The sequence below is a fragment of the Tiliqua scincoides genome, chromosome 4 (assembly GCF_035046505.1).
Source record: "Tiliqua scincoides isolate rTilSci1 chromosome 4, rTilSci1.hap2, whole genome shotgun sequence".
Classification (NCBI taxonomy): domain Eukaryota; kingdom Metazoa; phylum Chordata; class Lepidosauria; order Squamata; family Scincidae; genus Tiliqua; species Tiliqua scincoides.
The window spans coordinates 117,671,659-117,699,088 of record NC_089824.1 but is presented as its reverse complement, the minus strand read 5'-3'; the positions used below and the strand labels follow the sequence as shown (position 1 = coordinate 117,699,088).

The 27,430-nt window shown below is 43.0% G+C and overlaps 1 protein-coding gene across 2 annotated transcripts in view; it reads left to right on the top strand.

Annotated features, from left to right (window-relative positions):
* Positions 1-27,430, top strand: part of EDEM3 (ER degradation enhancing alpha-mannosidase like protein 3) — a 56,345-nt gene that overhangs the window by 16,825 nt on the left and 12,090 nt on the right. For both annotated transcript variants that reach the window (XM_066625432.1, XM_066625433.1), the window contains exons 3-17: positions 4,310-4,410; positions 7,884-7,923; positions 11,270-11,382; positions 12,875-13,028; positions 13,895-14,029; positions 15,771-15,876; positions 17,514-17,611; positions 19,111-19,236; positions 21,588-21,671; positions 22,308-22,391; positions 24,108-24,232; positions 24,552-24,717; positions 25,399-25,553; positions 26,048-26,201; positions 27,114-27,308. In XM_066625432.1, the coding sequence (XP_066481529.1) occupies positions 4,310-4,410; positions 7,884-7,923; positions 11,270-11,382; positions 12,875-13,028; positions 13,895-14,029; positions 15,771-15,876; positions 17,514-17,611; positions 19,111-19,236; positions 21,588-21,671; positions 22,308-22,391; positions 24,108-24,232; positions 24,552-24,717; positions 25,399-25,553; positions 26,048-26,201; positions 27,114-27,308 (1,836 nt within the window). The remainder of the gene's footprint in view (positions 1-4,309; positions 4,411-7,883; positions 7,924-11,269; positions 11,383-12,874; positions 13,029-13,894; positions 14,030-15,770; positions 15,877-17,513; positions 17,612-19,110; positions 19,237-21,587; positions 21,672-22,307; positions 22,392-24,107; positions 24,233-24,551; positions 24,718-25,398; positions 25,554-26,047; positions 26,202-27,113; positions 27,309-27,430) is intronic.

The following is a 27,430-nucleotide window of genomic DNA, read 5'->3' as shown; positions in this document are numbered from 1 at the left end:
TGTGAATATCATTTGCTTGTGAATTGCTCCCATTTCCACATCCCCACATGACATTGCCCTGTGGTTTCATGTAGCTATTGATTAGCATGGAGACAGGTTCCATTTTGAACTTCATAACAATAACGTCAGGAATGGTTCCCCAGCACCACTTTCTAAAATCAGTTGTTCCAGTGGATGGAAACACCACAAAGCCATATATTTAACCCTGCCAGCCTATGCAGAAAGGATGTCATTGCCTAGAGCAGTGATGGCAAACCTTTTAGAGACCGAGTGCCCAAACTGCAACCCAAAACCCACTTATTTATTACAAAGTGCTAACATGGCAATTTAACCTGAGTACTGAGGTTTTAGTTTAGAAAAAACAACTCATACGTTAACATCTTTTACCTACTATTACTTGTAACCTGTAATGAACTTTTCCTCTAGAAATTTGTCCAGTCCCTTCTTAAAGGCATCTAGGCACGTTGTCATCACTGCTTCCTGTGGCAAAGAGTTCCACAGACTAATTACATGCTGGGTAAAACAATATTGGCAGGGAGGGGGTGGCTGCAAGAGCTTGCCACTGCTCATTTTCTCAAACAAGAAAATATTTTTTTTTAAAAAGCCCCACCCACAGAAGTAGGCTCTAAGGCTGCAATCCCAGCCACTCTTTCCTAGGAGTAAGCCTCATCGACTCTAATGGGGCTTACTTCTGAGTAGATACACACAGGAGCAGGCTTCAGTCCCAGGCACTTTTTCCTGGGAGTAAGCCTCATCCACTGTAATGGGGCTTACTACTGAGTAGACACGCACAGGAGCAGGCTCCAAGGCTGCAATCCTAGGTACCCTTTCCTGGGAATAAGCCTCATCCACTGTAATGGGGATTACTTCTGAGTAGACACATGAGATGTCTCCTCCGCTGTGGAGGAAAAGCCTCTCCTGTAGCTGAGTGGCGAGCTGCTCAGGGAAAGGCGGGCTGCAAGGGCTCGAAATGGCTGAGGAGGAGGGCAGCTCAGGATTGGCTGGTGGTCAGCCAGTGAAGGGCCCTGAGCCATTCCAACAGAAAAAGCCAGGAGCCTGCTGGATGTTGATTGGCTGAGCCTGCTGGAGAGTTGGGGAAGGGAAAAACAGGGACCTTAAGCCTGCAGAGCGGGCAAAATTGAAAAGGGAAACAAATGCGGGGCAGGTGGGGGTGAAGGGTGAGGAGGGCAGTGAGCTCAGGGGGTGCCTGCCCTCCCTGCACGTGGGCTCGGAAAAAGCCTCCATTTTCTTTAAAGTGACATGCAGCTTCAGTGTCCCTCTCCAGGCTGCCTGGCTCAGCGCTGCGTGCCCCCTCTGGCACACGTGCCATAGGTTCGCCACCACTGGCCTAGAGTATTGAAAATTGGGGGGCGGTCCAGCAGATGTAACAGAGTTGCACTCCGTTTTTCTCCCAGCCCAGATCATTGTTGGGTGACCAAGACAGTTTCTAGGCGAAAACTAAACCCAAAACCTAATTGAAATGGATCTAGAAGAAAATAAGTCTCATTAAAAAGATTCTGGAGTTGGATCACCAATCTCCATTTGAGCAGCTTGCTCAGGGAGGGACTGGTAGCAGCCAGCCAATAGTTACTAAAATCTCCTAGATCAGGGCTGTCCAAACCTCAGCCTGGGGGCCAGATCCAGAGTTCGGATGAACCTGCCTACCCATTGAGCAGACCTTTCCATTCTGCTGGATCACAGCATGTTTTCCTCCTTGAGCAGGGGACAGGGATGCTCTGAGCAGTTGTGTCTGCCTGAATGTCCTGTCGTGCAGCCTTCTGGCATGCCGGGCAACAGACACGACTGCCAATAGTGTCCCTGTCCCCCAATCAGGGAGGAATACATGCAGTGCCTGGGCAGAATGGTAAGATGCGGTCTGAACGGGGACATCATTTTCGTTGTGCAGCGGTGGTGAGTTTGGCCACTGCTGTTTTAGATTCAGGAAGGACTTTTAAAGAAATGGCCACAGAGCCTTTCTTTCAGAGTGATTCGGAGAGGCAGTAGCCACTTCTCAACTAGCCAGTCCTTCCTGCTTGATGCTTAGGAGGTTCAAGGTTCAAGCACAGAGATGGTAGGCTGCACTTACGAACTTTGTCTGCATCCTTGGGCTGTGCCATCCCTTGAGACCATGAAGGAACAGACTTTGTTTAATGTTTATTGTGCATAGTGTGTTGGAAAATGCCACACAGACTAAACCTATATTGTCTGGAAAGCTTCTTAATGAGTTAGGATTAATATTGTGGTGTTTTTTTTTTTTTTACTGGAAACAATTACTTTTCTACAAGTGTAGCATGAAATGTTTGGATGATGAGAAAGAGTGACTTCATATATCCTGGAAGCTTTAATGTCAAAAGGATATTTACTTGCCACGTATGCAAGAACGTTAAATCAACACACAAAGAAATGCTATTTGTTTAACTTGGCAACAAAGATAAGGGATTGAAACTTCACTTGCCAGTAAGATAGCCAAGAATTTTACAATCTACTGGAAGCTTTCTGGTTTTTTACTGCTTCTGTTCGTTCTTGTCTTTAAGATGCTTTGTTTTAAAATGCAAATTTCTGTGTTCATAAAGGGAACATTCTTTATGTTTTACTATATATTATTATTATTGGTTGAGAACCTGTTCCCCAAGCTCCAGCTAAGGATTAAAGAAGAAGATTACTCAGGAAGCCCTCATGCAGTGATCAAGTCTCTTCTTCATCAAGATTTGATGAGAATTACTCCTGGCATTCATAGCCTTGCACCAGCATAAGATACTACTTGCTTTTCTAATCTTTTTTTAAGTGGTGCTAAAGAACTGAGGCTGCTCAGGTGAGGCTGCTCAGGTGATATTACAAGGCCCTGTTCAGTGACACCTTCTTTCCTTATTTTTGGCCCTCGAAGAATCTTGTGTGCTACTTTTGTACTGAATAGGACTTGCTCATCTTCAAAAACTTGCCAAGCAGCCCCACTGTGTAGAATTGTCTCAGTGTAGGACCTTTGTCTGTCAAGGAACTGATGCCCAGTTCTGTGTTTTCTGCTATGCAGAGTACAAGATTTACTATAATTGTGTTTCATGACATAAACCAAATATGAAATCTTTCCCAGGCTAACTTCACACAAGAACCTGACAAGAGTAGTGGGCAACCTGTTCCAGGTGGAGGGATTTTTTTAGCACTTGTGTAGTTCTGAGCTTGCTTGCATGTCACCTTCAGCCTTGAATAAGGATTGGCCGTGTCAGGGAGTGAGACCTATCAACATTAGATACAGCAATTCTGTTCTGTTACTTGAGGGACTGAGAGCCCAATTCTGTGGTCCACAGCACAGCTCCGCGGCACGGACCACAGTCACAAACGTGCCATGAAGCATGTTTGCGGGGCTTACTGCCAGTCTCCTGCCGGAGCTAGACCAGCTCCAGCCAGCGCTGAGCCAGTGCGTAGCAGGCGCCTGGGTTCCATGGAGACTGCCGGGCTGCAGAATGGGAGATGGGGGCGTGGTCAGGGGCGTGGGGGAGGGTGTCAGGGGGAGGGGGAAAGACGGGTCCATGAAGCCGAGCTCCGCAGGATCGAAGGTGCTCGGATAGTGCTGTTCGCCCTACACGAGCGCCTTTACTTTAGCGGCGACCAAACAGTTGCCACTAAAGTGAGTAGCCCCATTGTGGGGCTGCTTTTCTTACTTGGGGGAAGGGGACGAATGTTCCCTTCTCCCAAGGAGCCTCCCACGGTAGCGCGGGAGGCACAGGATCCGACGGGAGCCCTCCATGGAGCCACTGGGTCCCGGAGCTCCCGGCAGCTCAGGATTGGGCTGTGAGTCATTTGTTTGCCATGAATGATTTACACTTACACTGAATAACTTCAGGTGCAAAAGTATGAGCACTCAGCAATGACATCATCATCTCCAAGCTCCAGGGAACCAAGAGCTGCACCAGGATTTTTTTAGAGCTATGCAGCCATGCAGCTTAGAGGGAATACTGGTGGGAATATATGTGGGCCACAAAATGTTAAATTGCAGCCTTTGCTTTGGGTAGTTTCCACACATTCCAGAACCATAAACAGACTACCTGCTAATAAATTCACAGGCATGGCTTTTGCATACAAACTTGTTATTTTCTTTCTATGCTACCTGAATATGTATGTTTCATGTGGAAAACTGTCAGTTCTGTTTTTAGTAAGTCAAAATGCTAATTCAGTCCAGTGAAGGGATATGGTATCTATTCCAGTCATTTTTCTAAAATGTTTTTTCTTGTAAAAGCAGATTTCCATGATTATTGAAGATGTTTATGTACCTCTTTCATTACCCACTCATCTCCCTCTTTCCCCCAATAAACAGGAGCACGCCTACCCAGCTGATGAGCTAATGCCTTTAACTTGCCGTGGAAGAGTTCGGGGTCAAGAACCAAGTCGTGGGGATGTGGATGATGCCTTGGGAAAGTTAGTATTGTGAAATCATGGTTTTTATATGAAACAGAAAAATGTTTTGTTCAATTGCAAAGTGCTTTTTTTTTTTGCTTAGAAGCCACACTGACTTAAATGTTCTTGGAAGATGAATAACCATGGAACTGAACTGATTTCAAGAGAAAACAAAATTGAAGGACTATTACATAGTTTGTGAATTCTTATAGAACTCAGGCTTGTAAACAACCACTTACTTGCCTGATCATCAGAAGAATGCCTATTTCCAGGAAAGGATATTTTTGCAAAAGTTGTTCCATCTTTTTATTTTTTCCCCCAGAGCTCATAAGTTATCATTTTAGTTGTGTGTAGTCAGATGGTCTAGTCCAGGGGTGCCCAATAAGTCGATCCCGATCTACCAGTCGATCGCCAGGCAAAATGAGTGGATCGCCAGGCAAAACGCATTCTTGGGAGTGAGCCCCGCCCTGGGAGTGAAGCATCCCTGGGAGTGAGCCCCGCCCTGGGAGTGAGTAGTCCTGGAGTGAGTAGTCTACTGGGGCTGACTCGTGAGTAGTCCTGGAGAGGAGCCACTGGCAGGCTTCTCTCCCGTCCACGCATCCCTGGGAGTGAGCCCCATTGACTCTCCTGGGGATGACTTACCTTTCCCCTGTTTTTGCACTGGTATGTTTGGACATCTGCCCCCCCCCCCCACTTCCATCTGTTGGTTCTGTGTGCAAGGGGTTTTGCACTGGTCTTGCCGTGATGCCTATATAGAGATCTTCCCTCCCTCACACCTTTCCCTTGTTTTTGCACTGGTCTGTATAGAGATCTGCTCCCCCCCCCACTTGTATTGGAATTGAGGAAGATCTGGTGGGGAGGTAGATGTGGTGTCAGCAGTGGCCCCTTTAAGGGTAAGGCCTGGGCATCCAGCAAATAGGGCCCTCAGGGATATAAGAGCACCTGAGGCAGGAAGGGCTCCACTTATTTATGTGAGTCAGCCTTTTCCTACATGAAGACCTTTAAGTCCAAGTCCATCAGTTCCACCATGACTGATGAACATTTGGAAATGTGCTTGAAGCTGGCTATGCATCCTTGGCTGATTCACTTCAGTGCAAGTCATCAAAGTAAACTCAAGTAATTACAAAAAATGTTTATAGTTAATTATGTTGTGTTGTGCAATATTGGCTCATGCAGTTATGCAAGGTACACCAACATACATTGTACACATAAATGTTATATGTTATGATGGCGCGAACATTGTAAAAAAACTCTGGTAGATCTCCGGGCCTTGCTGGGTTTCAAAGTAGCTCTCGAGCCAAAAAAGTGTGAGCACCCCTGGTCTAGTCAATCGTGTGGGTTAGCAAGTCTGATTGAGTTAAAGGTGTTTGTTGATTTTTTGCTCCTAGCTCCACAGTGAAAAGCTAGTTGCTCATACTGAAAAGGAGCTATTAATCTTACTCCAAAAATAATATTGCCTAGGATGCTCACTAACCTGAAGGTATGGATTTTGCAAGTAATGGAACATAAAAGCAAATATCAGGTTCACACACCCTCTTTCACTATGCGTAGACTCTTCATTGTGTACAGTGGTCTACTTGATACTAACATAATCCATCTACTGCTTTTTCACCATGGAAACAATTCAATAAGGACCCTGTTTGAATAGCTATTTATGCACAAAGTCTCTGACTTCTGCTTGTTTTGGAGCATTTTCCATGACTCCCATTTTCCACTTTGTGTAAACAGATATGCTGGGATTGCACAATATATGAACATCACTTCTTCTCTTTACACAGTAAAAAGTCTTTAGTTCTTTGCAAAGGGAAAGGAACCTAGCTATATTGCCTAATGCTTGTAGTAAGTTAGAAAGTTATTTTCTTTGAATGACTTGTTCGAATGAGCCAATACACCCAATTAAAGCACAGAGGTTATTTGACTGGAGAGTTTTAAAGATGCACAGTATACTACAAATTGTGGACTTCCTTATGTTAGAAAGAAGTCACAAATACTGTTCACAGCGTTCTGAGAAAATACATGCTTTATAGCAGGGGTGCTCACAGTTTTTGGCAGGAGGGCCACAACATCTCTCTGACACTGTGTTGGGGGCCGGAAAAAAAAAAAGAATTAACTTACATTTCAAATTTGAATAAATTTACATAAATGAATATATTAGAGACGGAAAATGAATGAATGAATTAAATTCAGTTTATGATCACATTCACCCTAAGAAGGGGGGGATCTTCATGCCAGTTTATGATCACATTCACCCTAAGAAGGGGGGGGATCTTCATGCTGGTTTATGATCCCATTCACACTCACTCACTCACTCACACTCACACTCACACTCTCACACACACACACACACACACACACACACACACCCAAATGGAGGGGGGGATCTTCCACACTTTCACATACCCGCCTGCTCACCTGCCCCCTCGCCCTCCCTCCTTCATTTGCTTGGGCTGCCAGCCTGCTTGCCCAGCTGCATGCCTGCCTGCCTGCCTGGCCAGCCAACCAGCCCTCCCTCCCTTGGGAGGGAGATGTGCTGTGAGCTGAGCTGGGCTCTCTCTCTCCCCTGGCTCATGTTGCGGGAGGGGAGGGGAGGGGAGCCAAGCCAAACGGAGCTGATCCCAGCCCAGGCCAGCCCATGGGCTAGAAAGAAGAGACTAGCAGGCAAGCGCACAGGGTTTTTTATAGTGGGAAGTAACATGAGACCTGCAAGTCTCACGTTACCTTCCCACTATAAAAGGCCCTGCGCGCTGGCTGGGCTCGTCTTTCCTTCGCTGCCACTGAGCTCAGTGGCAGCGAGGGAGAGCAAGGTGCGGAGCTCGCGTGGTGGGCCAGCGCGGTTGGGGTGAGGGCCGGGTGTCCATTGGAGGTGGGGGGAACCCCTGGGGGCTGGATGGGGACCTGCAGTGGGCCGCAAGTGCCCCGTGGGCCGGGGTTTGGGCACCCTTGCTTTATAGCATGGGTTCTCAAACTTTCCCCCCTATTGCACACCTCCTTCTCCGGCACAGGTCTCTGGGAGAAATTGAAAGCCATTTTCACAAACCCAGAAAAAAACCAGAAGTGACTTTATGACTGCTTTTGGGGGCCTCAGAGGTCCGGTGTGGCCTCCAATTTATCTGGAGGGCTCCGGTTTGGAGCAAACCGGATCCAAGGGCAGGTGTGAGGGCTCAACCCAGGACCCACTGGATTCTGATGCATCAAGTGGGTCACACTCACAGTTTGAGAAACCTTGCTTTATAGCATAGTACTTGCAAGGAAAATACAAGAATTGCGAACTGCAGTTTCCTTCATCAATTGTGAGAGCTACAAGGAAAGTTTAGGTTTTGTGTGTGTACAGATGTTTCGTTTGGATCATAGCTTCTTTGTTAAACTAGTGTGTTTGATAACTTAATCCATAAGTTATGAATGTGTTATACTGCTTCTGAGAGGTTTATGTTGTTTGCTACAAATATCCTGGATCCTAACTGTTTTTTTCTTGTTTTTTCCTCTCTTCCTCCAAGGTTTTCCCTCACGCTAATTGATACATTGGACACTCTTGTGGTAGGTTTGTCATTTCTGCTATTTTTCTCGTAAATGTATTTCCAATTTCACGACTTTGTATATTCTCTTAAATGTCTGAGTTAATTTTGGAATTGTTCATGACCTGTTTTAAGCAAAAAAAGCCACTGTAACAATTTCTACACATTCATAGTTTGTGTGTTACAGGTCTAAAAAACAAACTGTGATTCCCTACTAGTCTAAGAAATAGGGCCAGTCCCAGAGGATCTCCTTCCTTAGTGCCAAGCTCTAGTGACCTGAACAACCAGTTTACCCTGTTCAGGCCTCTCTGCTTTCATGCTACCAGGTCGTACAGTTTCCTGTATTTGGACATAATAGGAAGCTTAGGAAATTTCTGCTTGTCGTTTAACCAACTATCTACCCTTGTGAGCAAAGGTGGAAGGGGGCGGTATGTAAGTCTGTGGTTTACCACAACTTATTTTCATTACAGCATACTCCTGGATTCCCAGGTGGCAGCTGTGGCTAGGGGGGCCTTCGCTCAGCTTCGGCTGGTGCGCCAGCTGCGGCCGTACTTGGATCGTGCTGACCTGGCCACAGTGATCCATGCCTCGGTGACATCGAGATTAGATTACTGTAACGCGCTCTATGTGGGGCTGCCCTTGAAGACGGTTCGGAAACTGCAACTAGTGCAGAATGCGGCGGCCCCTGTGGTTACTGGAGGTAGGCGGTTCGACTCTGTCAGTCCACTTCTCCAGCGGCTGCATTGGCTGCCCATTCGTTTCCAGGCCCAATTCAAGGTGCTGGTATTGACCTTTAAAGCCCTATACTGCTCTGGGCCAGGATATCTTAGAGATCGCCTACTCCCGTACAATCCGGCTCGTCCTCTTAGGTCATCAGAGAAGGCCTTTTTACAAGTGCCGCCGCCTAGGGAGGTACATGGGGCAGCTGCAAGAAATAGGGCCTTCTCAGTAGTGGCACCAACGCTATGGAACTCCCTTCCCCTTGACTTAAGAATGGCTCCCTCTCTTGCGACCTTTCGGCGAGGCCTGAAGACCCTTCTGTTTAAACAAGCCTTCTGAGTTCTCGGCCTTTTAACATCTTTTTAACATCTTTTAATATATTTTACAGGCCTGATTCTTTTATGACTTGCTGCTGCTCTATGCTCTTTTTACCTATTTTTACTCTGACTGCTGTTTTTTTTATGATGTGTTAATATGTTTTTATTTGTTTTTTAAATTATGTTTTTAATATGTTGTAAGCCGCCTTGAGTCCCTTCGGGGAGAAAGGCAGGGTAAAAATAAAGTTATTATTATTATTATTATTATTATTACTACTACTACTACTACTACTACTACTACTACTGCAGGCCAAGGTTTGTTGGGAAATCTGAACCAGTCCAAAACCAAAGAAACCATCTCAGGTTTAGACCTCAGGGTTTTGACCTGGCAAGCCCCACACCTGGGGAGCAACAGCAGGAGAAGACTGTTTTGTCTTCATGTCCTGTTAGTGGGCGTTCCAGAGCCATCTTTGTTTGCTGTGGAAAGCTGAATGTTGGAGTTGATGGATCTTTGATCTGATCTAGCAGGGCTGCTTTGATATGTTTAGATTTTCCATCGTAATATTTTTCAAGAATTTACTTCTTTGTCAAAAAAAAGACTCTGAAATTTGTGGAAAACACTGGTTGAGTCATGTGTTCTGGTGAAACATAGCTTCTCTTCAGTTTGAGTATGTGCCTGTGACTTGACTACTTTTGAATCTGCTAATATCATGGCCCACCTATAAGTTCCAAACCAATTCATCCCTGCTGTTAGATTTCAAAGGAAGCTACTCCTGAGTTTGGTACAATCTGATCTATCTTCAGCAGCACCATTAAAACCCCTAATCTGTCTGTGTACATCTTTGTTGTTTGGAATGGGTTGAGTTTTGATATAGTATCTCCTATACCAGGGGTCAGCAACCTTAAACATTCAAAGGGCCATTTGGACCCGTTTCCCAGAGAAAAGAAAACCTCGGGAGCCACAAAACCCTTTTGACATCTAAAATGAAGATAACACTGCATATATAGTTTTTTATGCTATGTATTAAAAAACTATAGTGTGTAGCATTTTTGAAATGAATGAACTGCTACAGAGAAAACAATATGTAACATATTTTAATGTTACAAAATCACCATAATCTTAAATTGAGAATTACATACAAAAAATGAAAGAGCTAAAATAAAAAACATTTAAATTAAATACTAATTTATTTTCCCAGGGCCTGCCCTAGCCGATTTGGTGCTATAGGCAAGACTTGGGCTGGTGCCCTCCCTAGCAGAAAATCCTGACCAACAGTAAATAGTCATCTTTGTGTCTTTTCCACAGTAATGTAAAAGAGGTACAATGAAATACAAAATCTAATGACTAGTATTTTTCAATACAATAAAGAGATTTATAGTTATTACTCCCCCTTGTATGTCCCAATTTATAATGCACTCCCCTCTTGTATATGCAACTTTTATAATGCGCTCCCCTCTTGCAGGTCCCATTTTTATAATGTAGCCCCTTCTTGTAGGTCCCTTGTAGGTGCTGGGGCACCTTCCTTATGAGGAAAGGCTACCTTTGGGCGTTCTCAGCCTAGAAAAGAGGCGCCTGAGGGGGGACATGATTGAGACATACAAAATTATGCAGGGGATGGACAGAGTGGATAGAGAGATGCTCTTTACACTCTCACATAACACCAGAACCAGGGGACATTCTCTGCCTGTCTCCTCAGAAGTCAGTCCCAGTAGAGTCAAAGGGGCTTCCTCCCAGGGAAGTGTGGACAGGAGTGCAGCTCACGTCGCTCCTTCCTGCCCATCGCCTCAGCAGCTCTGTGTCTCCCGCGCTTCTCTGACCAGCCTCGCCTCTTCCGTTCAGCCCCCTGCCCACTGCAGGGCGAAGGAAGGAAGAGTGCAGGGAAGAGGTGCCCGGCTGCCCCCTGCACCTGCTCGCAGTGGGGCGCCTGCGGGGTGTGGAGAGCAGGTCCAGGAGAGCGCCGCTGCCCCTGCCTGCCTGCCTGCTGAGGAAGGAGCTGCTGTGCGCATGGGGGGCGCTTTGCAAGGAAGGAGCTACAGGGAAGGAGGGAAGGAGCTTGCAGGGAAGGAGCTGCAGCTTTGCAGGGAGGAGCGGTGCCCCGGCCCGGCACTCACCAGCAGCCAGTGGCCGCAGCACATCTCGTCAGCGCCCCGCTTCCAGCCCCCACTGGGGAGCCGCAGCAGAGGACTGAAAGAGCCGCATGCGACTCTGAAAACACAGGTTGCCAACCCCAGTCCTATACAAAACTGGATTCCGTAATAGTTTCTCTGGTAAGTCCATTTCACAGCAGGGAAACAAATTACTGACAGGTTATTGTTATTTTTATTTTGCAGGTCTTAAACAAAACCAAAGAGTTTGAAGATGCTGTTAAAAAAGTTATCAAAGATGTTAATTTAGACAATGACATTGTAGTATCAGTGTTTGAAACGAACATAAGAGTCCTTGGGTAAGTTTTGTGCCAAAAAAGTGTCACATTTTCAGACTTATGTTGTGATACTTCACACATTTTCATACAAGGTTATGCATTACACCTATTAGTGTTTAAGGATAATGGAAATTCACATTTCATGAATTAATTTGCAAAACTATTCTTAGGACTTTCTTTTTTCATGTAATGAATTTTTACCTCATTTTTCCTTCACCAAGTGAATGCCCAAGGCAGTTAACAACATTCATAAAACAATACAATACATATAATTATACAGAATAAACATTGCACAATGACATCCCAGGCTGCAACTTCTCCCTTAATGATGCATTATCCACCCCACCCCCTCCATTCAGTTAGTCTTCCCCAGACTGCACATACAAGCTAAGCTGGGCAAGGGTTAAGTGGGCAGGCAGACAGTCCAAAGGTTCCTGTCCACAGTCCCAGACTATACAGACTGAAGAGAATCCAAAGCAATAAGACTAGCAGATGCCCAGGGACATCAATGGATACTGTTAACATGGAATCCAAGTCGTGATGGGTGCAAGCAATTTTACCTGCAAAGTACCTAGCAAAATCATCACAGCAGGTGACTGTACACTCCAATTCACTCCCCTGTGGGTTCAGATGAGGCAGGCCCTGAACCACATGGAAAAGCCCCACTGAACAGCTCTCAGCAGACATGATGGTGGCAGAGAAAAGACACCTTCCTCACTGCCATCACCTTGGAATAGGCTCTGATTTGAGCTCTAGCCGGTGTTTGGTTGAACTTGTCATGAGTTTTCCTCCACCATTGCTCCAGGCACCTACCCTCTTTCATTGCTCATAGCTCTTTGGTAAATTATGGAGCCACTTTACTTTTGCAGCAGGGTAGAGGCCATTTAGCTGTAGTATTTCCTCATACCAGAGATTGACTAGGGTGTCCAATGAGTCACTGGCTCCGGCAGCAAGAAAAGCCACTAGAAAAGTCAGGAAACCAGGAGGATCCATCAGCCTCTGGTGGGTATACAACTCTGTTCCCCACCTCTGCAAAGGTAAGAAGCAGTATGAGCCTTAAACCCTTGACAAACTTGTCTGCCCCTGACTGTAAACTGTTCAGTGGACTGATCCACAACTAGATGACTACCATCCACATACCCAGCAGTAAAAACCAGATCCAGTTTATGCCCTGCCACATATTGGAAAAATAGATGATACTCTTCATCAAATGTAGATAATCCTTTATTGTAGGTGACTGCTGCTTTGTCACGTTGTTAACAGAATAAAGTATCTTCTATAATTAAAAAGCTCACATTTCTAATTTCATTCTTAGCTTCTCAGCACTTGTGCTAGAGCTTACATGCTTTTTGGGTTAATGCAGACAATGACTAATCATAGCTTAGGAATTGGCAGTGTGTTGAAGGATCACACGCTTCCTCTTCCTTTCTCCTTCCTTCTTGTGCACAGATTTCCCAGTGCACTGTTCTCATGGTGCAGCATTAAGTCTGTTTTTTTTTTTTTTTACATTCAGAGGTCTTTTAGGGGGGCACTCAGTTGCAATCATGCTGAAAGAAAAAGGTGAAGACATGCAGTGGTACAGTGGAGAACTTTTGCACATGGCAAAGCAGTTGGGCTACAAGCTTTTGCCAGCTTTTAATACCACCAGTGGTCTCCCATATCCAAGAGTAAGTATATTAAGAATACTGTTTTGGGTGTAGTTAATTGATTATATGCCTTTTTTCATTCAGCTTGGGGGTTCTTTTGTATTCTCAGCAGCTGCTGGTTCTAAAGGGAGGGGCTTTTGCCCAGGTGCAACCTGGACACTGTGGTCTGCCCTGGTAACATTGTGTGTTGATTACTATAACACACTTAAGTAGGGCTGCCCTTGAAGACAGTTCAGAACTCTTAGCATATACTGTGGTGAAAACTTTAGAGAAAGGTCTAGTTGCATGCACAGATCAGGCATTCTTTAGGATTACATGGTGAACAATGTGTTCACGTTGAAGGTCTTTCTAATAATATCAGCTGAAAGTCTACTGCTAATTTCCCCTTTTGAGCCTCAATCATGTTAAAAACATATTCAAGCATGTTCTGAATGTCTGGAAACTGCTAGTGGATGCAGGATGCTTTCCACAATGAAAAACACATTTCTAATATGATGATGATGCTGTTATTGGGTGGTCTTGGCCAGGTTCTTCAGATAATGGAGAACTTAGTTCTTAAGGGTTGGTGTTAGCAGCATATATTGTTTTAAATCATTTTGTATAAATACTGCATTATATTCCAGTGTTTATACCCCTACTTGCCAGCTTTTCATATTGTCTGCTTTTAAACTGTACTGGAACTTGAAACTGTTCAAAATGTCAATTGGTTTTATATAGCATTTTTTTTTTGCCTTAATTCAATATGAAAATTTCCACACCTTTATCAATGACTTACTCAGTCTGGATTCATAGGCAATACCCATCAGTATGGGTAGTAGTAAAATAATAGTTTGTAGTAGTAGTAAAAACAGTTTGACTCTATTTTTTGTTTTTGTCTTTTCCCCTAGGTTAACTTAAAATTTGGTGTAAGGAGTCCAGAGGCTCGGACAGGAACAGAGACTGACACTTGTACAGCTTGTGCGGGTACCTTGATTTTAGAATTTGCTGCTCTGAGCCGATTCACAGGAGCATCAATATTTGAGGTTTGCAAATAGCATTATCATCTGTAATTTTCATTAGTGGAATGTCTTTGTGTTTGGCTGTTAGAATTAATTCTGGCTATGGTTTATCCATTGCTGAGTTTGCAGCTGATGATCCTTGGTACCTGAACCATGTACATTATGTTATGCAATAATAAGTGTGCTTACTCAGCAGTAAGTTTAACTGCATGAAGCATACTCCTTAGTAAGTCTGTGCAGGACTGCAGCCTGGACATATTTGAAAACATTGTTTTAAATATACATGAGTCGAACAGCTATGTAAATATTCATATATGAAACAGCTGTATATTATCACCCATGTGGTGTTCATGGTGCTCTCACTGTTTTTATTATAAGCATCTTGACATAACTCCTTTTGTGTAACCTTATAGATGATTTAATACTCTGTGATACTTATCCTGTGTCTACTATAAGCTGCAGTTGCAAGCTTGTGTTTTATAAATGTTTTGCACTGAAGTTTCATCCAGGAAGAAAACATTTTCCTAATAACCATATGATGCACTAATAATGGTGTTGTTAACTCCAAGTGATATAAGCAGTCCCCAAAAACTTTTAGTTGAGCTTGAGTGAAGCAGAATGGCTGTAAACTAAACTGTAGACTTGACTAAACTGTAAGCTACAGAGTTCCCAGTTCAAATCTTGCCTCAGTGGTTCACTTTCATCCCAATCCTAAGCTTCCCACTGGAGCAGTAGTGCCAGAGTGGCTACCGCTTTATCCAGCAAGCGCTGGGAAGTTACTGGGAGTCTCTTTGGGGGAAGGGGACTTTTTATCCTCTTCTCCTGGGAGAAGTCCCTAACCCCACAATGGGGTTTCTCAAGTCTGCGCTTGCTATTTTGCTGGTGCAGACTTGAGATACTCTGTGTTGGGACTTGCGGCCCAACACGTAGTTCAGGATCTGGCAGAGCTCCCACTCCCCTCCTTTCCTCCTCTGCCTGCCCACTCCCCATCCCCCCCAGCCCAAAACTGCTTACTGCTGGCCGGTGCTACTGGAGTGCCGGCCAGCTCTCTGCATGACTGAGGCTCAGCACCAACAGGTGGTGATCCAGTGCCAGTGAACCCTCCTCTCCATGTGCCGTGGATATGCCTTATGGCACGTTTGCTACCTCTGGCACTGGAGCTCAGTGTCTGTGCTGAGGGACTTCAGGATTGGGCCCTTAGTTGCCTTAAACAAGCTATTTTCTCTCATCCCTGTTTCCTCTTGTTAACGTCCTGTGAAAATTGATTGTGATTTAATACCTGTATGTCTGATCTAAGGCAGCTTTGTCATTTTACTATTTCCTTGGTTATTTATGGCAAGAAACAATTTACCATAGTTTACACTATGAAAGCCTAGTGGAAGATTACACTTCAATTTTCTCTTCTAGCCTGGAAGAACTACTCTCTCCTAGTGGTGCAGTTCCAGTTCCATCCAAGCTGATGGCTCAATTTTCCATTGATACATGGAAACGGGAAATATTCTCTTAGTGAGAGCAAAGAGCAGAATGATTTTGCAATGATGAAAGTGAAAATTGGATGAGAATTGTGTTTAAGTTCTTAGGAACTTGTTCACCTATCCCAGTACAGATAGAGTTCTAAACTTTCATTTGACTATACAAGATACTTCAAAGTTCCTTAATCTTAAAAGGAGGCAGAACTTTACACCACCTGTGTTCACATCAGTTTCTCAACACAACTGCACGGAAACTGTGTTTAACGGGGAAAATGTTCATTTGTTTGTGACAGGAATATGCACGGAAGGCACTTGACTTTCTTTGGGAGAAACGGCAACGCAGCAGTAATCTAGTGGGGGTCACTATAAATATTCATACAGGTGATTGGGTCCGCAAAGGTATGAAGCTTTCACATTTTGTATTCTTTGGTTCCATGTAGCTATGAAAGTATATATTCTTAGTAGACTTCTATTGTGTTAGACTTTTGTGCTGAAATGACTGTTGGGGGTCTCTTTGTCTGATCCTGTGATATGGAAAATCTATGATTTATCAGGTTGCAACTCAGCAAATGAATGTTTGACTTTCTCAGTGGCTCAATTAAATACCAGATTGCTAGTCCCAACTGCTTCCCATATTTCTTTACTCAGCGTGTGGTTGGTCTGTGGAACTCCTTGCCACAGGGTGTGGTGATGGCATCTGGCCTAGATGCCTTTAAAAGGGGATCGGAGAAGTTTCTGGAGGAAAAATCCATTACGGGTTACAAGCCATGATGTCTTTGTGCAACCTCCTGATTTTAGAAATGGACTATGTCAGATGCAAGGGAGGGCACCAGGATGCAGGTCTCTTGTTATCTGGTGTGCTTCCTGGGGCATTTGGTGGGCCGCTGTGAGATACAGGAAGCTGGACTAGGTCCAGTGGGGCTGTTCTTACTTTCTTATAGTCCTTTGGTCACTCTCCTCCACTGCCTATAGAAGAGCAAATGCTTACCACTGCAAGTAAAGTAAAAGCGTGCACATATAGGACTAGAAAAGGTTCAGTAAGATGCAGTCATAGCAATCTTGCATCCATATCTTATGTACTTAAAGGTTCTTTCTCCAGGTTACGCCCTAGTGCAGAGGTTCTCAAACTGGTGCGTGGCAACATCCCGACCTGAGAAGTCCTACCTCTGTCCTCTTAAGGGAAAGGGGAAGGCAGTGATGTGATCCCCAGGATTGCATTGCTGCTATGGACAGGAAGGTTTTTTAACTTACCTGCTGCCAGCGCCAGAGTCCTGGGGGGTCTGGGGAGCCCTCCACATGGCTCTATGTGCTTCCAAATATCTAAAAATAACAATGGGCACTTCTGGTTTCTGGAAGTGTCTTTTTTATTTTTTTTATTTTTATTTTTTGCTGTATGGAGGCACAGAGAGCCCTGCGGAAGGCTTCTTAGACCCCCCAGGACTCCGGCATTGGCTGCAGGTAAGTTTTAAAAAAACAACGCCCTTGTCCCTGGCCGCAGCACAATCCTGGGGGTCACGTTGCTGCCTTAGCCCCTCCCTCACACACACTTACCCTGGGTCTCAAGGATTTTGAGACTCAAGGCCCTAGTGAGATCAGAAGTAACTAGAAATGGTGATATCTTTGAGAAAATATTCCCAAAGTTTCCGTATCCTAAGGTTGCTCAAGGCTCTTATTGAAAGAATATACCTTTTTAAAGTGCATATAAAGGAAGTTGATATAAGCCGATCAACTAAGGCCATTGACTACAATGAGATTTACTTCTACGTAGATATGGACAGGATTGGGCTCTATGGTAGTTTGTGTAGGGGAACTGAAACACATAGTTAAACTGCATGTGAGAAGTCTTGCTTTCAACAATGTGGATTGACAAAAGAAAAAAATACTGAGCACTTTCCTCACAGTCCCTTTTTATTTATTTTCTCGACTACATTTGTATCAAATCTCTTACTGAACCAGGGGTTTGTGTCACAAGAATGAAAACTATGAAATTATTTTTGAAGTATATAACAACATTTTTTAACCTTCTTTGTTTGTAGATAGTGGAGTTGGAGCAGGAATAGATTCATATTATGAATATTTATTAAAAGCCTATGTCTTGCTTGGAGATGATAGCTTTCTGGAAAGATTTAACACAGTAAGTAGAACCAATACTTCTCTCTTCTGTACCTGAGTATCTATTTCATGTTGTCAGACAGGACTTGGTGACTTTTTATGCATTTGATGAAGCAAGAGTTTAGATTAGCTATAGCTCCACAGAAACCAGCCAGGGGAGCCACAGAATATCTGCAAGACCCCCATCATTCTACACAATGTATAGGATTGTAACACTAACAAGGAGCCGCTGCCAAAGGGAGCCGCCAGTTGAAAAAGTTTTTGGGAACCACTGATTTAGATCATTGAAACTATCTATAGTTCTTCCCTCCATAACATTTTGTTATGGAGTTGCTTAGTGGTATTCAGTGCATTAGTTCTGTATAACTGTCCATCTGCTTCCAGACCTCAGTCGATCCAGAGAAAAGAGTGCAAAACAATTGCCTTTGGGTCCACTGTATTTAAATCTGGTAGTCCTTCTTAGTACACATTGACTATATTTGAAACTTTTTCCATTTCTAGCACTGTTAAGTTTTATAAAAAGTACTTAGCAGACTGTAGTACAAGAATCCTTTGGGCACTATGTATTTACTAGTTTTTATTCTGATGCTAGACTTGATTGTGTTTTGCTACCAAGTAATGTGGTTACTCCTCTGGAAAAACAGCCTCTTTTCAGTTGAGATGTTGCAAAGAGAAGTTGGGCATTCCTAGAATGAATCCCCCCCCCCCGGGCGTAACTCCAGTTAAGGAATACATAGATGTTGACAGTGCAGTTCAGGCTAGTAAGAGTTTCCTTCAGAAACTAACTACAGAAGTGTAGGAGCCATTTTTATGTAGCTTCATCCCAAGCTGTAGCAGTGTTAGAAAGGGCAGAACCATGTGGATGGGCCCTTTGGTGCAAGTTTGACTCACCTAATTGTTTGCCTTCCTTTTCAAGCTCTTAAGGTAGGATGATATCGCAGAAAAACAGTTCTTGCCCTACCACCATGTGAAGGCCCCTTGGGTTCCTCACTTAAGGCAAATTTGAAGCTGGTTTAAGTTGGAAACTCTGTTAGTCTTAAGCATGGTTAGTACTGGTGTAACCCTTGATCATGGTTAAGGTGGGAGGAGGAGAATTCACTTAGAGAGCAGACAAACCTGTAGTGAGCTCCTGAATTCTTAACCATAACAGTCGCCCTGTTGCCTTGTACAAGGCTAATGGACTAACCCTGTTGCCAACCCATTAGCCTTATAGACTCTTTTTCTTCTTCTGCTGAATTGGAAAATTGAAAATGGTTTTAATGCTGTTTTTGGTGATCAAGTAAATACATAGAGACAGATTAACACACCTCTTAAATTGGATTGTATGTTCATGTAGCATTTGTTCAGCTATTTTGCGAGGTAGTTGAAAGCCAAGCAGGGCAATCTATTTTAAAGTGAGATGTGCTAGGACATCATTTTTATCACATAAATCTAAAGTGGCTGGACATGCTGAAATACAAGTTTGCAAAGTATTTGACATGTAAAGTGAATGCAAGCTCACAAGAATCTGATGTTTTTCAGCATTATGATGCCATCATGAGATACATTAGCCAACCACCTCTTCTTCTTGATGTGCACATACACAAACCAATGCTCAATGCCCGGACTTGGATGGATTCCTTGCTAGCATTTTTTCCTGGTTTGCAGGTAGGATTTTAAAATCTACATATGCTTCTTATGTCATTCCAGTGATTGATTGTTCTTCCAAAGCTGTTGGGCTGAATTACAGTAGTATTTTTAAAATCTCTGTGAGTGTTCAGTGTGCTATTGTTGCATAAAATAAATTAGAAAGAGTAAGCAATCTGGCACTATAAGCTTTCAGTCTAAAATATTGTGCCATGGAAAACTGGTCAGGTGCGTTAGGGAAGAGTAATCTTTTACAATTGCTTTCTCTATTGGTGGTAATTAACTGTCTGATAGTGTTCTGCAAATCATGTTTTTAAACATCAAACACTTGAAAATTAAATTTCCATGATGCCCACATTATTGACAGCATGTGTGTATTTGCCATGTTTTCTATGTTTACATTATGCCTATTTCATAAGGCATTTTAAATTTCAAAAGCTAGCTCATAATCGCATATTAGTGTAATAGCCTACTTTTGTAGTCTAAGGGCAGGGTGTCAGACATAAGGCCCATGGGCTGGATGCAGCCCTCAGAAATTCTTTATCAAATCCCCATTATAAGTGGGCTCTCCCAGAGCTGTACTTTTAGCAGTGCCACTTCCATCAAGGCTCTGGGAGGGGAGAGACGGAAAGAGCCTCAGAAGGTAAGGAATGCTATGGAGGAAGGGACAGACCAAGAGAGGAGGACACTGCCAAGGTGCTGGGAAAGCCAAATTATCACTTAGGTTGCCCTTTCAGTAGCACTGCATCTGCTGAGACATCACTTCTCAGCTGCCCATTTGCAGTGATGCTGTGGCAGAAGTGGCACTGTTGAATAGGTGACCAAGTGATAATTGAGCTCTCACATCTTGAAAATGTGATCACATTTTTCTCTTCTGTCATTTGCAGTTAAAGAGTTTCTATGTGCAACCAAAGTACTTATTTCTGGCCATCATCTACTCAATGACACCACTTCCTATTTAATGATGTCATTTCTGGCCCTCAGCAGTCACCATGAATTCTCTTTGGCTCACTATATGAAACAAGCTTAATACCCCTGTGGCGCAAACTTAGGGGGGTTTGGGGTGCTCCGAGTTCTTGGTTCTCGAACCCTAAAGCCCTCAAGGCGCCCCCGTCCAGTAGTACTGCCACCACCCTGTATGTGCCAGTGTCTCAGTCCAGGGACACTGAGATCCTCTAGGCTTAATTCTATCCGTTGCAGGCACTGAACGCTTTCTCCAATTAAAGCTTCAGTCCTCAAGTTACTAGACCTCAATGAGCACTTGGTAGCTTGCTGAACGGCTAGGCAGGATTCTGAACCTTTGTCCCCAAGAGGCAATGAAACAACTTAGTAAAAGAGATTTTAGTTTATTAAGTACATAAGGTTACATAAGGCAGCAAATGCTAGAGGCATAAATATCTAGGAAACATATCAGCAATAAAATAAAGCTAGCTGGCTATCTCTATTAATCCCTGTATCTCACCTGGGCCAGTTACCCTTGTAGCTCTTTTAGCTCCAGGCTACCTGTGAGGCCAGATGCCCATGGTGGACAATGTTGCTCACAGCATGCAGGATGTTGCACCCAAAAACTGTCCAAGAAGACGCGCACACACCCCTTGGGGCACTCATTATTATACTTCTTATGCTAATAGTACTGAGGTGACTTCATACTTATTTAGACTGTCCAATCAGAATCTTTTGAGGACAGAACCTTCTTGCAGTGGGTCTGGTTGCTAGCCCTCCTAGTTCTTACCCCTCCCAACTGGAGATCCACAGCTGCACTTCATCAGCTTGATAAGGCGCCTTTCTGTCTGTAGAGGTGCTAACATTCCAGTGGGTTGTAACTCTTGTTATCTGTCCTTTCTAGCCAGCAAAGGAGAGACAACAATCTTTTTGTTTGTTTACTCACATTCTTGCAGCTAGGAACTGCTAGCCACTTCTCTGTTACTGACTTAGTTTGGTTCAGGCTTCGCATGCTAACCTAGGCCTGAACTGTACATATTCATGACACCCTGATCTTATGTATTTCATTTTTTTATACCACTCTTCCTCCAAGGAAGAGCTCAGGGTTGTGTACATAGTTCTTCCCCCCTTTTGTCCTCACAACAACCCTGTGAGGTAGGTGAGACTAAGAAATATTAACTGGCTCAAGGTCACTCAGGAAGCTTTTTTGCTGAGCAGGTTTGAACTTGGATATTGCAGTTCTAAGTCCAACTCCAGAATCACTACAACCTCCTTGCTTTCTTTTCCTATTGTGGTATTTAGATGATAAAGCAAAATACAAGTAAGCCTAGGGTCTCTGGCAAAATTGGATCAGAGACCTTAGATTGTGGTAGTGAACTGGAAAGGGAACTTTTGGTACAGTACAAATATCTCTCCTTTTTGGATTCTAGGTGCTGAAAGGTGATATTAGACCAGCTATAGAAACTCATGAGATGCTGTATCAGGTGATCAAAAAGCATAATTTTCTTCCTGAGGTAAGGCAATAGGCATATGTTACAAATTCATCACTATTTGGGGACAATTTCTGTCAAGTGTTAGGAAAGCAAGTTGACTTCTACTTGATTAGTCATGCATAGAGGTGGAAGAAAATGGTTTTATTTTTTTTTACAGATTTCTGTGTTTTCCAAAAGTTAGAAGTGCGGAAAGTGGTGTTATGTGTTTTCACTCAAAATTTAAATTATAATCTCTTTAAAAGTGTACTGGGTAGGTGGTATAGTGTCAGGAGATGCAGTCACAGTCATTACTCAGGCACCCCCATTAAATAATAAATAAAAGCTAACCAGTTTTGGTTTTTGTCTCGTTTTTTTACAAAAATGAGAAGTGCAGAAAACGCTGCTTTGTGTTTATTTCATTATCACCATTTTCTCCCACCTCTACATATGGCATTGTCTAGTGTTTACTGAAGGAAGCGTTTATAACTTGTATCTTGTGAACAGTTCATTGTGGTTAATATTCGGCTAAGGCGGGAGTACTTGGTCTTAGCCAGATTCTTGCTGTGTTTCCTTGAGCAAGTGATGCATGCTTGGGTTTCCATTCTGAAAAATGGGAATAATAATTCTCTTCCTGAACAGTGCCTAACAATTTAGTACTTGTGTCTTTGTCTCTTTCAGGCTTTTACAACAGACTTCCGTGTTCATTGGGCTCAGCATCCCTTACGACCAGAATTTGCAGAAAGTACCTATTTTTTGTATAAAGTAAGAGTTTATTCTTCATGACATATTCAGGTCTAGAACATATTAAGGGATTGAAAATTAAAACTGCAGGTACCTTAATGCTTAATGGTTCCATTTAAGTATTGTTTACTGTTATGGCTGGCTCATCTCAATAATTCTACAAGGCTGACAAATACAAAAATGGGCCAACCAAAATGATCAAGTATGGAGCATGTTTCCAGGAAAAAATGGTGAGGCTTTCAGACTTGGGATGAGAAAGACCTGTGAAAAAAGAACATAAACAAGTCTATGAAATCATGAATTGAATGAAAAGGCACATACTTTTTTCTTACACATACAATATTTGAATTACGGGTCATTGAATTAAGTTGGTTTGCAGTACGTTCAGGGCTGTCAAAGGAAAGTTCTATATTGCACAACAAATCATTACCTCAGGAGATGGTGATAGCCTATAACTTAAGTGTCTTTGAAGAAAGGGGTAGAAAAATTCATGGAAATCTATCAGTGGCTGTTAGCCATTGTTCCTAAATGCAGCCTTTCCATTTGAAGGTAATATACCTCTGATTACTAGATTCTAGAGACAAGTTGCAGAGAGAGTTTGATGGGCTTGATGGATTCTGTGTCTTATCTGATTGGTTGTTCCTGCTGTCCTGGGATTCTGATAGCTGGGTCTGTGAGGATTGAAGCTACCTTGCTAGTCATCAGGAGTAATTCATATGCAAAATAGATCTCATGTTTATCATTAGATGTATGTTGGGAGCTTTTGTTCTACTTGTAGCATACAGGAGGTGTGTTTCACAGGGTGATGGAGTCAGTTTCTCTGAGAGCGGAAGCCTCATCTCCCTCCCACTTCTGTGAAATTCTCTCCACTTAACAATCCTCTCTAATGATATTCTCCCTTTAAAGTTGAATGCATTGAAGTTGCTATCCTTCCACCCCAAGCAACTCTTGTTCTCATCATCCATGTCGCTTTAGCTTAGAGCAGCGGTTTTCAGACTCTCTTGGAGAGTTTGCACCGCTGTAAGTTCTTGGAGGGGCAGGGGGAGGCAGCGACATGATCTCCAGGATCGTGGGGAGCCCTGCGTGAGCGTCTGCAGGTTTTGCAGAAGTGGAGCATGATTGCTCCGCTTTCACTTCTAACAAGCTGGGGAGCCCTGCAGACGCTCGCGCAGAGTCCTCGCACCCCCGACAGGCTGCTGCAGGTACTGGTGCGTGCATCCCAGTCCCTGCAGCCCTCCTGACTGGCGAAATCCTGGGGATCATGTCGCTGCCTCCCCCTGCCCCCGCTCCTTAAGGGGAAAGAGTCCAGGGCCTTCAAGCTAGAGCAGAGGTCTCCAAACTTTTTGGCCTGAGGGCCGCATGAAATATCTGGCACAGTGCTAAGGGCTGGAAAAAAATTTAAATAAATAAATTAGAGATGGAACTTAGATGAATAAATAAATGAATGAGTGGGCTCATTCACTCAGCCTCTCTGGCCCTCAGAACACCCTCCAAATGCAATCAGAGCACAGCTCTGGACATATTCAGTCAAGTAGGCCAGAGACTTTCAGGGGACAAGAGCCTGGCCGCGGGCTGCATAGAGGCTCGCTGCAGGCTGCATCTGGCCCCCGGGCTGGGATTTGGAGACCCCTGAGCTAGAGCAAAAATTTTATAGGTCAAATACCAAAGAGATAACTAGCATGTGTTAATATGTAGTCTTTCCAAAAGTAAATTTAAAATATCTCCCATTGAAAATAGGCTACTGGAGATCCATATTACCTAGAAGTAGGAAAAACACTAATTGAGAACTTAAATAAATATGCACGAGTACCTTGTGGATTTGCTGCAATGAAGGATGTTCGTACTGGAAGCCATGAAGACAGGTAACTGAATGATTTGATCACAGTGAGATTTCTTTACCTTAACTGATCTCTTAAATTTCTTTACTTGATACCAATTGTTTTTACTACATTAAGGACTACTTTCTGCTGTGTTCTATTTTACAAACTGTCCTTGCAGCTGTAATTGTAGTTAACATTTGAAACTTTTTCCAGAAAAAAATTAGGACATTGAAACCTGAATTTGTTTGTATTGTTAGCTTTTTATAATTGGATTACTTCCAAAGTAAAATTGTTCTGTGTTATGCTACTGTAGTGACATTCAAAATGGTATTCAACTTGTATTGCTCTCTCCTCCCCTTAGGATGGATTCATTCTTTCTGGCCGAGATGTTTAAATATTTGTATTTACTCTTTGCTGATAAGGAAGAACTGAGTTTTGATATAGAAGACTATATCTTTACTACGGAAGCTCATTTACTACCTCTCTGGTTGTCAACTACAAACCAAACAGCACCTAGAAAAAATATTGTAAGTATTCATTTAAACATTTGACTCAATTTAATTTTAATTGCCATTTTGGATTTAGTTTCCAAAATAAAGTCTCTTTTTAAAACAATTCTAAAGATACTATATAAAAGCTGACTGACTTTGCTGTTGATAAAATAACTGATAAAAGCTGGATCAGTAGCAAAGGATAACAAATTCCCATATGTTACATAAACTACAGTGATGGATTTTTAACTCTCTATTTTTCTCAATGTGCTTGGGGTGGTCTGTTTTGTAAATGTGCTTTTATTTTTAATTGCTTATACAGTAAACTTCTGATGTTCTGGCACTATTGGAACATGGTTGGTACTGGATTATCAGACATGCTGGACTCTCAAGAGTCTTGCATGCTTCTCTGGCCCTCTCTCCTCCTCCCCTCTTGATGAAGCACCCCTGTCACTAGAACAATAGGGTTGCTGCTTACAGTATTCCAAGCCACTCAGTTTGTCCCCAGGCAGCTTCAGTAGCCTGTGGGTGTCTGTGCAGGGGCCCACAAGGTTGTGAATCTGCTTCTGAACTGAAATTGCTTCTGACAAGATTTTGATGCCCAACCATCAAATGCCAGACAGTAGGAATTTTACTGTATTTGGGTATTATAAAGACTTGTGGCCAAAAGGCCAAATCAAAATTGAATAAATTCCACCTGCCTTTTTTCCTTCATAGACTACAGAATACACAGAGCTGGATGATAGTAACTTTGACTGGACATGTCCCAACACCCAGATCCTCTTCCCAAATGACCCTATGTATGCTCAGAGTATCAGGGAACCTCTGAAAAATGTGGTGGACAAGAGCTGTCCTAGGGGTGTTTCCAGAGTGTAAGATGTTTAATTATACCTTCCATACCCCAGTGATATTTTGTGTGTATGTAATTAAGGAAGGAATATACAGCAAGCTGTGTCTGTTGATTTGTTCCGCTTGCTTCATTTGCCTGCATTTGAGTTAGATCAGGTTATTGTGGTTATTGCTTTTAGAATTCCAAATAAGAAAGGATGCCCAATTTGTTTTCTTCTGGCCTAACAAAAGCTTTGTGCAAAAACAATTCATAAATTCAGTAAGCTTAGGCAGCTTACATGCTTAGGCAGCAGGTGGGTGCAGTAAGAGGGAAAAACAAAGCTTTGGAGAGTTAAAAGAAATGATGAACTATACTAGGCTGCATTCTTAGCTTGCAAAAGCTTTTGCACCCATCTTTTATCCATTTAATGTATTCTGATGGCAATCCATGCTTCAGTCATGCACACCTCATGTGTATAGGTCAGACACAGAATTGATGTCATTTAAAAGATGTTTGCTAATGCTTTCTCTCTTGCAGGGATGACAGTTTGGGCAGTGGACCAAAGCCACCACTGAGAGCAAGGGATTTCATGGCCAGTAATCCTGAGCATTTAGAAATACTGAAGAAGATGGGAGTCAGCTTAATTCATCTCAAAGATGGAAGAGTCCAGTTGGTGCAACATGCGATCCAAGTAAGATCTTAGTTTGGTCCTCTCATTTATATTGCATGGCCTTAGGCAAGTAGAGAGAAGGCGTTTGGATAGTCTTTAATGTTATGCATATGGGAAAGTAGTTTTGCAAATGTTTACCCAAACTGTTACGAAGCACTTGGACAATACCACTTACTTTTCATTGCTACGGAAACACTGGGAAACAGAATTGTACTATGAAGTCTATAGTTAGTCTATAGTTTGAATGTTTTGGGACAGAGAAATTTTTAATCTATATACAGACTTGTGTGCACTGTGTGTTGTATGTTACACATTTGATGTGCTGCAGGGGAATCATAAAATACTTTCCGTGATGTTGTTTTGGCTGTAGAACTGTCGTCTTTGGGAGGTGTATTGCATCCCTTTGTTTATGGCTTTTTAGCACTAAGCTGTGTTTCAAAGGGCATTTGGGGACACTGAGCTGTTTTACTGGGAACTGTTGTCTCTTGCAGGCTGTACTGTGGTTCTTACAATAAGTTTGAAAAGCAGTATTTATTTTATGCTTCTAAAAATCTGTGTAGCTAGATTTTCATGCTACAAGTGACAAGTGCTTCAACACAAAATGTGAGATGCTTCATCATGCTACATATGTAATTTTTTTGGGGGGGGGAGGGACCATGGGAATCATGAACTCCTTGAAATGGATTGCGAGAAGTCTGTCCTATCCCAGTGCTCCCTATCCACATATGTAGGGTTTTGTTTTGTGTTTAGATAATTCTATAACACTTGAACACAATCTGATATATAGAGTTTCAGAATAATTATTGATTAAGCTTCCTCAAAAGAACGTCTACCCTGATTAGTTTTGTCTGCAGTAGCAGACTGAAGAAATAAAGAAAGGATCTGGTAAAAGGCTAGTCGTTTCAGATACAACTTGCTTAATTTTTTCATTAGGCAGCAAGTTCGCTTGATGCTGAAGATGGTTTACGGTTCATGCAAGAAATGATTGAGCTGTCCAGTCAACAACAAAAGGAGCAACAGCTACCTCCTCGTGCAGTTCAAATTGTTTCCCACCCATTCTTTGGCAGAGTGGTATTGACAGCCGGACCTGCACAATTTGGAACAGATCTTTCCAAACACCAATCAGGGGTGCGTACAGTCTGTATAGAATTATATGTTGAATAAATTCTAAAGAGTGGCTTACAAAACAGGTCAAACAATCTGTAGCAACACATTTGAATAAAAGCATTTCTACATTTTTATAATAAAGC